The 12,334-nt window shown below is 36.5% G+C and overlaps 1 protein-coding gene across 1 annotated transcript in view; it reads right to left on the bottom strand.

The window, feature by feature from the left end:
- Positions 1-12,334, bottom strand: part of LOC141296028 (CAP-Gly domain-containing linker protein 4) — an 81,802-nt gene that overhangs the window by 28,272 nt on the left and 41,196 nt on the right. The window contains exons 8-9 of the mRNA XM_073827309.1: positions 4,986-5,121; positions 2,169-2,300 (exon numbers count right to left, since the gene is read on the bottom strand). Of these exons, the coding sequence (XP_073683410.1) occupies positions 2,169-2,300; positions 4,986-5,121 (268 nt within the window). The remainder of the gene's footprint in view (positions 1-2,168; positions 2,301-4,985; positions 5,122-12,334) is intronic.

Here is a 12,334-nt window from a genome sequence, read left to right as displayed (position 1 = left end):
GTAACACATAAGCATAATCCCCATCTGCCCCCGAAATACGAATAGTCTACGAACGCTAATTAGTGTGTTGGGTTTACATCATGTTGAAAAGACGCTGTGTTCTGCTCTGTGAAAGCAAGTTTGTTTTGCTTTAATTGCCAAAAGACAATGATGTGTAAAATCAGTGGTTAAAATTCATTTTTCCACAATACCACTGCAACACAATTTGAACCTTTTGCTGTGTGCTCGTCATTTTACAGAGGACTGCTTCTCTAATCTTCTTTGGCTTCTAATCTTCTTTATTTGGACCAACAAGCATCTCTGAACCACATCCTGTAGTTTTTTTGTGCTAATATGTGATGCATACCTTGTGCAGCTAGGTTTCCTGGTAAACCACAGTCTTGCTGAAATAGGTCTGAAATTTCTCTGTGAACCCACTATTTTCTAAGAATGTGTAGATTATTGTAAACTGTTGTTCTAATTACTGTGTTTATTATTAAAGAATGCAACTTATTATATTTTGGTTTACAAACTGTATTGTTTCATCAGTTAGTCACGTTTGCACTCTGCTAATGTCTACACCATTATTGCATAAGTTTTAAATTGCATTGCATAAGTTTTAAACAAAATGTTTTTATGTCATTATTTTACGTACTTATTGGAGGACTATGTGACCCTGGACCGCAAAACAAGTCTTAAGTAGCACAGGTATATTTGTAGCAATAGCCAAAAATACATTGCATGGGTCATTTTTTTTTATTTTCCTTTTATGCCAAAAATCATTAGGATATTAAGTAAAGATCATATTCCATAAAGATATTTTGTAAATTTTCTACCGTAAATATATCAAAACTATTTTTGATTAGTAACATGCATTGCTAAGAACTTCATTTGGACAATTTTAAAGGTGATGTTCTTAATATTCTGATTTTTTTGCTCTCTCAGATGATAGATTTTCAAATAGTTTTATCTCAACCAAATATTTTCCATCCTAACAAACCATACATCAATAGAAAGCTTATTTATTTCAGGGGCAAAAATTGACCCTTATGACTGGTTTTGTGGTCCAGGGTCACATATTATTGTTTAATGTACAAGTGCAAGCTCAGTGTTGCCAGGTTTTCACAACATAACCCACCCAATTGCTACTTAAGGGGGTCCCCAGGTAAAAAACGCATTTCGGGGTGTAAAATACATGCTTTTTGACAGGGTCCCCCTTGTAAATTCGCATTCCGGGGCTAAATTTGATGTTATTGGGGTTGCTTCAACCCACAACATCAAAAACAACCGCGGATTTGCTGAAGTACTCCTATCTGTACCAAACACAACAAGCTTGGCCAGCTGACCAATCAGAGCAAAGTAGGCTTATAGAAGGGAGGGGTTTACAGACACTATGCTCAAAACTGATTTGAACAAACCTTCTCAATATCATTGACAAATTACTCTTTGTATAAATGTATATACTGAGAAAATTGAAATGTTTTCTGACCTTGCATTTAAACCTGTTTTAGGAGACTCCAACACAATACTAGGACACTTTAAAAAACCATGTGACCTGCTCTTTAAGTATAAATATTCCATGTACTATTGTAAATAATATAAAAGCCCCCCCCCCCCCCCCAAAAAAAAAAAATCAAGAAATTAGCTAAATTTCTTTGATAAAACTGTAAAATAATGACATACTGTGTTAAAACAGAACAAATGTCCATTAGTATTTAATGTTGACTTGCTTTGTACGAAATCCCTCAGAGGATTTCTGTCATGTATGATAATACAGGAAGACTTTAAATAAGTAATTTGTCCTCTTTCATTTGTATACGTGACAAAAGCAGAGTTTATGCATGCTAGTGTGATTCACTCCACACATCGGTGGGTGTCACATCTGTATAAACGGGCCCTGGGGTAAACGCTGTAATGGCACACAAGTGACATTAACTCCCTCAATGATTCCTCAGTGCTCACATGGCTTTTTATTGTCTCTACAACCCCGAAGGAGACAGAATAAAGTGGTAACACCAACTGCTTTATCACCACTATCGCTGTTCACACTTGTGTAAGTTTATTTATCAAGCAGGTCCTCTGGGATGGTAATTAGCTTTGAGTCTGTGGTGGCGGCTGGGTTCCACCTGATATTGGGTTTGTGAGCTGTAAAGAGGGTCATTAAGCAACCAGGTCAGTGAGAGATGTACCTGTGTTGACCTTGGATGTGACCCGCGCCAAGTCAATCCGTCTAGGGTGGGGGACGGGAGCGGTGGGCTGGCGAGGACTGTTTTTCCGGCGTTCTGAGAGCTTGCTGATTTTAGAAAGGGGGGCGAAGATTCCTGGAGAGGGTCAGAGAGAACTTATTTTGTGAGCCACTGAGAACAGACAATAAGGCAAGACCTAAATTGTACTGAAAAACATGAAAAGAGTTTAAAAAAAGAGTTAGGCATCACCAACTATATATAATTAATATAATGTGTGTTGATATCATAATTGAATTACAAATGAAAATTTTGCCTGGTAGGGTGCAGTGTAACATTGTGAGAAAAACCCATTGTTATATATGATGAAACATGATTGTATCAAGCATGTGTCTGTGATAACTGTCATGGTTGAAGCTAGTTAAATAGGCAACATAGAAGAGACTAAACAAACGGACAAGCATACATACATAGTTAATTAGTAAAAAATGACACTAGTCCCTAGTTATGCTCAAATGTTGTTTCTTACCATCACATCTATGGCTGGGTAAGACAAACATTACAATTTAAAAAAGACTGCTTGGTGTTTTATCAAGTTTTACCTGGTTACCTACTTAGTAAACATTACCCCTAACTTGTTATATTCATATTCTAGTTAAATATCATTGTAACACATTTGTCAAAGTTGTAGCTGGTTTTGGAAGAGACATGACTTGTTTTTGGTGCTTTGTTGTGCCTGGTTAGCTGGTTAGTAAAAATTACACTACCAAGTTAACTATGTATGCTTATATACCATCATATTACAAATGTCAGAGATGTGGCTTGTTAAAAGATTACATTACACTCACTAATTAGCTAGTTATACTCAAATATCGCCACAACACACTTGTCAAAGTCACAGCTAGTTATGAAAGAGATATGACTTTTTGGCGATCTGTCGTGCCTGGTTAGCTAGTTGCTAAAACACAACACTCACTAGATAGCTAGTTATACTCAAATATAACCATAACACACTTGTCAAAGTTGTAGCTGGTTATGAAAGAGATATGACTCATTTATTCGCGTTCTGTCGTGCCTGATTTGCTAGTTGCTAAAAATTAGGCTCACTAGTTATCACAACTGCCCAATTTATGGCTGGTTATTAAAAAAAAGTCACATTAAAAGAAAAATACATGATTCCTTGGTTACAGTGTTAGTAAATAGTTACATATTATTCTTAGTTATGCTCAAATATAGTCATACAGTGCATCCGGAAAGTATTCACAGAGCTTCACTTTTTTCCACAATGTGAAAGAAGTTTGTTTGAAATCTTTGCAAATGTATTAAAAATAAAAATGGCCTTGGCACCAATTACAGCCTCAAGTCTTTTTGAGTATGATGTTAAAAGCTTGGCACACCTATTTTTGGTGGAGTTTTTCCCCATTCTTATTTGCAGTACCTCTCCAGCTCCATCAGGTTGGATGGGGAGCGTTAGTGCATAGCCATTTTCATATCTCTCCAGAGATGTTCAATCGGGTTCAAGTCTGGGCTCTGGCTGGGCCACTCAAGGACATTCAGAGTTGTCCTGTAGCCACTCATTTGTTATCCTGCCTGTGTGCTTAGGGTCGTTGTCCGGTTGAAAGATGAACCGTCGCCCCAGTCTGAGGTCAAAAGCTCTCTGGAGCAGGTTTTCATCAAGGATGTCTCTGTTCATTGCATCTTACCCTTAATACTGACTCCTAGTCTCCCAGTTCCTGCCGCTAAAAAACATCCCCACAGCATGATGCAGCCACCACCATGCTTCACTGTAAGAATGGTATTGGCCAGGTGATGAGCGGTGCCTGGTTTCCTTCAGACATGGTGCTTGGCATTCAGGCCAAAGAGTTCAATCTTTGTTTCATCAGTCCAGAGAATTTTGTTTCTCATGGTCTGAGAGTCCTTCAGGTGGGCTGTCATGTGCCTTTTACCCAGGATTAGCTTCTATCTGGCCACTCTACCATACAGGCCTGATTGGTGGAGTGCTGTAGAGATGGTTGTTCTTCTGGAAGGTTCTCCTCTCTCCAGAAACGCTGGAGCTCTTTCAGAGTGACCATTGGGTTCTTGGCCACCTCCCTGCTCTAGAAAGAGTCCTGGTGGTTCCATACTTCTTCCATTTACGGATGATGCAGACCACTGTGCTCATTGGAACCTTCAATGCTGTGGAAATATTTTGGTACCCTTCCCCAGATCTGTGCCTCGAAACAATCCTGTCTCTGAGGTCTACAGAAAATTCCTTGGAATTTATGGCTTGGCTTGTGCTCTGACATGTACTGTTAACTGTGGGACCTTACATAGACAGGTATGTGCCTTTCCAAATCATGTGCAATCAACTGAACTTACCACAGGTCGACTCCAATGAAGTTGTAGAAACATCTCAAGGATGATCAGTCCAAACAGGATTCACCTAAACTCAGTTTTGAGTGTCATGGCAAATGAAATACGGTGAATATTTATGTACATGTGATTTTTTTGTTATTTATTTTTTAATAAATTTGCAAAGATTTCAAACATTTCTTTCACATTGTCATTATGGGGTATTGTTTGTAGAATTTGGAGGAACATAATTTAATATATTTTGGAATAAGGCTGTAACACAACAAAATGTGGAAAAAGTGCTGTGAATACTTTCTAGATGCACTGTACCTCACTTCTCACATTTTCCCATCATTTGTTTAGACAAAAATTTAAAAAGATGTGCTTTATTGCTTGTTAGTAAATATTACACTCACTAGTAACCTTATTATTTATCATTTCTCTTTGCAAGTCACTATCATATGGGAAAACCATTTCTGTTTATACTCTTACCATGTTTAATTGGGCAGGTAAAGTACTGGACACCAGCTACCGATCCATCATTCTTGCCCACTGGTTGGTGAAGCTCCACTCCAGCCCAAAGACCACCAGCAAACTCAGTACTGCCGCAGAAACGCAGAGTCCCGACCTTACAAAACAAGTGAGAGCCGCAGAGTAAACTAAGATTTAGACTTTTCGTTAATGCATTCAATCACGGGACCACAGGAGCATCCTGCAGAAACACTTTAACAAACGGAGGGGAGGCTCTGTGGGGACAGTGTGAGAAATAGTTTTCTGGCCACGTGGGCTGCCGAGGCGATAATACATGTTCAATAGACCTGTTTCACGCTCTCTTTATCTTGCTCCGTACTCCAGAGGGCAATGAAAAGTGATTACCAGAAACAAACAAGCACATTCGCACACAGCGGCACGTATTTAGGCCCGTTCGACCGGTCGCCGGAGAGTCGACCTTGTTTATTTATGCGCTGACATTCATAAACAGGCAAATGAGCTTGGATAAAAATAACGTTAAAAGTAAAATGGGGATCAAAGAAAGCCAGCGGCACCAAGGATCCCTGAAGATAATGGGGTTTTGATTAGCCAATCTGCAGATTCTAGGCACTCTGCTCACTTTAGCCCCAATGTGGCAGAGGATTTCATTAATGGATAATTTGGTGTGTAGGTATGAGAGGGCGAGAGCCAGCCAAAAAAAAAAAAAAACGTAAAAGGAATTATTTCTGCAAGGACAATGCAGATGAGCAAGCCCTCTGGTCTCTTTACTCTTCATTCAGTTTTCTGACCCACTATTGTCCCTACTGACTGCAAATGAATTTGAGAGCCCCAGCTGAATCCCTGTCCATTACTGATGATGTCACAATGGGCCACAGCTTGCAATGCAGCTGTCTTTTAGCTGTAGTGAATAGCAGACGGTTATACAGCATGTTGGACAGATTTGATTGCGTGACAGCATTAGGATACCATTTAGCGATGTTTTAGTTCTTCACTAGGATGCATGAAGTGATTTCTTTCCGACAACATTCATTTTGCAAAAAAATGTGTGGGGGTGCATCTGTTTCTTATTAAATTTGATTTCTCAATGACTTCAATCAATATCAATCACAGCAAACCTGCTATGTTTGAACTCTAGCCTCTGTAACCAGACTTTATATTTGATGTGAGGACCAACAAGCAAACACTTTTCCTTGATTTCTGAAGCAGACTTTTTCCCACCACAAAAAAAACAAAAAACAAATCTGTGTTACATATATGTGAATCTTTGCTTTCAGTATCTGGTCCTGCACAATAACATGTAGGAGTTTTAGCCCATTCCTTAGTGCAGAGCCACTTAAACTCTGTGATGTTGGTGGGTTTCCTCCTATAAACTTGCTATGCTTAGGTCCTTCCACAACATTTTAATTGGATTATGGTCTAGACCATTACAAAACATTAACTTTGTTCTTTTTTAAACATTCTTTGGTAGAATGACTTGTGTGCTTGGGTTGGTGTCCACGTTCTCTTGAGACTGTGTTCTTAAACAGGTGTCCTGAAGTTTTCCTTTAGAATTTGCTGGTATAATTCAGAATTGTTCCATCAATGATGGCAGGTAGTCCTGGCCAAGATGCAGCAAAACAGGCCCAAGCCATGGTACTACCACCACCATGTTTTACAAATGGGGTAAGATTCTTAAGCTGGAATGCAGTTTGTTCTTTTCTCTGAAAATAATAGCTTCTCATTTAAACCAGTAAGTTCAATTTTGGTTTTATCCATCCATTAAACCATTCTCCAATAGTCCTCTGGCTTGTCCACATGATCTTTAGCAAGCAATTTTCTTTTTGGAGAACAGTGGCTTTCTTTTTGCAACTCTGCCATGTGCACCAACTGTTGCTCAGTGTTCTCCTGATGGTGGACTCATGACCATTACCATTAGTCAAGATTATTTATACAGTGCTTTTTACAATACAAGTTGTGTCAAAGCAACCTTACAGTATTAAAATAATAATAATGTAAAATGTCAATAATAATGCAAGAGTTCCATATTGCAACTAAGTCAAATTGGGGAGGACTCATCTGGTTCCCATGGCCTTGTGCCGGTGACCGTTTAGGGTAGGAGTTCTTTCTTGATGATCTGTCTCTGGGGCTCATCATTAGCCAATGTGAGAAAGATCTTTAGTTGCTTAGAAGTTACTTAGAAGTTACCCTGGGACTATTACACATTCTGCTTTGGAGTGATCTTTGCTGGTCGACTACTTCTCAGGAAGGTAACAGTTGTCTTGAATTTCATTTTTTTTTTTTTTTATTAACTGCTAATCCAAGAGATTCACATACTTTTGCAACACAGATACAGATCTGGCCATTAAAAATGCGTCTATTTTCACGCGGCAGCCTGCAATTCGGCACGCGTGGGCACGCGTCCTACCGCAGCTGCTTTTTTTGATTTTTTTACAACGTTGTTGCACTTCATATAATATCCACCAGGTGGCGCAAGGAACAACATTCTGTAGCCAAACACCATGGCCAGCTCTAGGGGGCGTTGGTCACAAATACCAGTACAATAGTTCAATGATTCCTCTTTCCTGAAATTATGGTTCAAACCAATAGCAAAAAGATAGCCTATTCATAAGCAGGTGCAGTTGTATTGTTATTTTGTTTTCTTTCTTTGTTTTCTTGACGAACATTTATTAGACTGCATCGGAAATAGAAATGTTAATTTCAGTTATTTTATTTTTCCAACCGACAACTGACGTAAACCGCTAAATTCGTTTTCAGGGATTAATTATACACAAGCAAGAAGCAGCATAAACATCAGAACCTCACGCGCAGAGCTTATGCACAGAGAAAAACCCAATAAACCTATATATAATAATAAATAAAATAGGCCCATATAAGAAATATATGTTTTTCTTTTCTGAATGAATAATAATTTAACAAATTAATAAGTAGCAAGCCTGTATGCAGAATTTTAGGCAATTTCTGTGATGCGCCCTTAAACCAGCATCTTGTTTCCATTATTTTATTTTTTTTACAAGTAGCCTACACATCTGTTTTTTTTTTTTTTTTTAATTGTGATTGTACACAAATAACAGAAATATGTAAAATAGCATAGTTTTGAGCAATGCCGTACTCTTGAACGAGTAAGCTGTATCCACTTTATTAAGGGGAAAAAAAATCAAGTGATCCTGACGGCGCCGCGGGCAGTTAAATAACTCGACAACTTTCACCTTCACAATAAAATACATTATATATTTCAGCGTTTTAAAGCAACATCAAATTAAGATATGCATGTTTAAGAGGTAGTTCGTCTTTTTCTTTTTCTAAGATACACAATTTTAGATACACTGACAATTAATTTGAGTAGAGACAAATAGAAATGGGAAGGATAAATATAAACTACAGTATTTTTGCGATTTTGGTGCTTAGAAATGTATTCTAAGCGGGCAGCGGGCGAATAATATAGTTAATATAGCGCGGAGCGGGTGGATGCGGAATAAAACCTCGTGGAAGCGTGACTGGAAAAGCACTTTGTATAGTGTATAGACTATTTAGATACTTCATCATCAAGCAAAAATGTATTCATAAGCAGGAGCAGTTTTATTATTATTTTCTTTTCTTTTTTTCCTGATGAACTTTTATTAGACTGCATTGAAAATAGAAATGTTAATTTCAGTTTTTTTTTTTCAAACGACAACCGACGCGTTTAGTTATTAGCCTATTAACGACCAGATTGTGTTAAATTACATTTAAATTTAAATTGAAACGTGGCTGTGTCACATTAATAACGTTTTGAGGGGTTAATTGTACACAAGCAAAAAGCAGCAGAAACATCAGAACGTCACGCGCAGAGCTTATGCACAGAGAAAACCCCAAAAAAGCTGTATGTAAAATAAATAAAAATGCCCATATGCGAAATATAATTTTCTTAATGAATAATAATTTAACAAAACGAAATAAAATAAAATTAATAAGTAGCAAGCCTATATGCAGAATTGTAGGCAATTTCTGTGATGCGCCCTTAAACTAGCATCTCGTTTCCATTTTTTTTTTTTTTTTTTTTACAAATAGCATACACATCTGTTTTTTCATTGTGACTGTACACAAATAACAGAAATATGTAAAATAGCATAGTTTTGAGCAATCCCGTACTCTTGAAGGAGTATTGTAAGCTGTATCCACTTAATTAAAGGGGGAAAAAAAGTGATCCTGACGGCGCCGCGGGCAGTTGAATAACTCGACAACTTTCACCTTCAGAATAAAATACATTATATATTTCAGCGTTTTAAAGCAACATCAAATTAAGATATGCATGTTTAAGAGGTAGTTCGTCTTTTTCTTTTTCTAAGATACACAATTTTAGACACTGACAATTAATTTGAGTAGAGAGAAATAGAAATGGAGAGGATAAATATAAACTACAGTTTTTATAGAGTTAAAAATTAATTAATTAATTAATTTATTATTATTATTATTTTGATTTGTTTTTGCGATTTTGGTGCTTAGAAATTTATTCTAAGCAGGCAGCGGGCAAATAATATAGTTAATATAGCGGGAGCGGGTGGATGCGGAATAAAACCTCGTCGAATCGGGACTGGAAAAGCACTTTGTTATATCCTATAGACTATACTTCATCATCAAGCATGGGCGTCGGGAGCAAAATAAATGTAAAAACAGAAAAAAATACTTTAGTATATGCCATTTTCTGTAGTCTGGTGCCTTTTATTTAATGTTTTTACACAATGCAAATAGGCCATATTTACAAATATTACAAAAGACGACTATTGTGCAACATTTTCAGTGGCGCAAGTGATAATACGAGTAACACATCGTTTTTGACGCGGGAGACCCGAGTTCGCGTCCGCCTTTTGGTGAAATCATTTTCGAAATCGTCTCCCTTTTCACTTATATCATATCGGAAAGGCATTTGTTTATTTGTAAATTAATGAAATAATTGAAAAGTTGAAATAAAGTATCAACTAGGGTTAGGTCACCTAACTTAAGTGTATCTGAGCACTATACTGTACTTTTAGGAGTGTTAATAATTAATTTTATTATTATTATTATTATTATTATTATTATTATTATTATTATTATTGTCTTTAGATTTGTTCTTACATTTTTGATGCTGTACATTAAGATGGCGCACTGCCCATGCAGTTTTTTTTTTTTTTTCTTAAAAACTAATTGAAGTGAAAGGGAAGAAACCCATGTAGATTTGGCCTAATGTCCATGTAAATACTATAGCCTAGTATTATATCCTAATATAGAAAATAATTTAGACAAATAAACATAAGGCTCACTTTTCAAAACAATAAAGTTTATATGACTGACAACGAATACAGTTGTTAAGTATCAAAAGTGCTCCAGTGAGTTATGCAATTTTTCCCCACCTTTTTTCTTTTTCTTTTTTTTAAAGTGGAAAAGTAGTTCTTTCCATTTCGAAGAAGTTCGTTAAGCCTGGAACTAGGCTTAAGTCTGTTCTGGGAAACCAAAGGGAAGTGTTTTTTTTTTTCGTTTTTTTTTCAGTTTTCTGAAAAGTAGCCGTTAATGAGGCATCAGCGTTAAGCGGCATGCAGTATAAAGAGCGAAATGTTTATGAATGGCAGAGTGGGGGTGGGGTGGGGTGTTGAATGCTGTCTGTTGCCTTGTTGTAATCAACATTTGGAGACTATTTTGGGGGTGCTGGGGGCGGATTCCGACTGCATTCAGTTGCATTTCGAATTCAGCATTCAAATGCATGCCAGGGAGAAGGGGAAAGCTTTCCTCCCTCGCTCCACTTTTTTCAAAACATTAGTGTCCACGGCCCTGACACCAGTGATGCGCGGGTCAGTGGATAAACAACCCGAACCCGACCGACGTTTTCAACTAACCCGCCGCAACTCGGACCGCCGAATAAAAAAATAAAATATTGTACCCGACCCGCCTCCTGACCCGTATGTTTAATATTAGAGTGATTATGCTGTGGAGATGCGGTCTGAAATATCCCGACATCTGAAATTCATTGGTGTACAAGCTAAAATAAAATAATGTGTCCTGTTGTAAAGTCGTTGCCGTATTGTTGTGTACGAAGTTCAGATGTTATTATTTTAAGAAATGTATATTTATATGTTTTAGGATTCTCCTTATTTTTGTTTTAGACATCCATCAATTACGGTGAATAAAAAAATGCCGCGCTGGTGGAAACAAGACTTTCGCTTCTACTTTTGAGACCGGTGTTCGGACGTTTTTCTAAAAAAAAAAAAAAAAAAACTGTCATTCATGGTCATAAAAACAGAAGCTGAACATAATTCAAAACTGTAAAGTATTTGCTGAATAAAGAAAACATGAAGGATGCCGCTTAATATTTGGCTTTTATGTGAACTTTAAAGCTTATCCCTCATTCCATTTGTTTTCTTTGTTTTGTAATTTTATATTATTTTCGTGAAATGTATTTTTGCTCAACATGCATTTCTTGTGGCCACGAGTTTAATGAATAAACAAACCTGCGTGACATTAGTAACCCAGAATTATTTGAGATATTTTATTTTGAGTTAAGAAATTATTATATTAATTGTTATAGAAATTAATACAATATTAAATAATTATATAGGCGATGCTGTATATGCTAATGCTGTCTGTGCGCAATGTAGACAGCTTTCACAAGTGTTTACATGTATTACATGTAGGCCTACTTCAAATTAAATAGCCCTGCAAGAAACATTTCATGCATCCCACAATCTTGTCCATTGACTGACTTTCTTTTTTTCCGTAATATTTGTATTATTCGTTTATATTCGTTATTTTTTCCTTCATTTTGATCTCGTTACATAACATTCTGAATGTAAATGATACTGTAAAGGTTCTATGACTGGGTTTTTTACTGGAATGCAGTTTAAAGCTTAAATTTAACATATATTGTATTTTATTTAGTCTAATTAATAGACAAATAATTGAAGAGTGAATCATTCACGTAGTTTCATTTGGAAATAATTTATCGTCACACAGTAAAATAGGCCTACATTCCTTCTATTAACTAATAGTCTTTTTTTCGTATTTGTCTTAATATTATTATCATTATCATTAGTATTACTATTACTAATATTATTTTTATTAGCATGTTATTTTTGTATATATTTTTATTTCCGTGCGTTTCCACCCCTTAATTTGGCTCTCTTTAACGTTCATGTAAATGATTCTGTAAATGCTTGACATATGCTATATGACTGATTTTTACTGGAATGTAGTTTAAAGGTTGAATTAAACATATTTTATTTTGTTTCGTCTAATTAATAGACTAGACTATATAAATACTAAACTGTTTTACTGAGAAATGAATCATCACGTAGTTTCATTTGTAAATGAAAACATGCTCATTTATCGTCACACACGGG

Source organism: Garra rufa, chromosome 21 (assembly GCF_049309525.1).
Source record: "Garra rufa chromosome 21, GarRuf1.0, whole genome shotgun sequence".
In the NCBI taxonomy this organism is placed as follows: Eukaryota; Metazoa; Chordata; class Actinopteri; order Cypriniformes; family Cyprinidae; genus Garra; species Garra rufa.
This window is presented reverse-complemented; position numbering and strand designations above follow the sequence as displayed.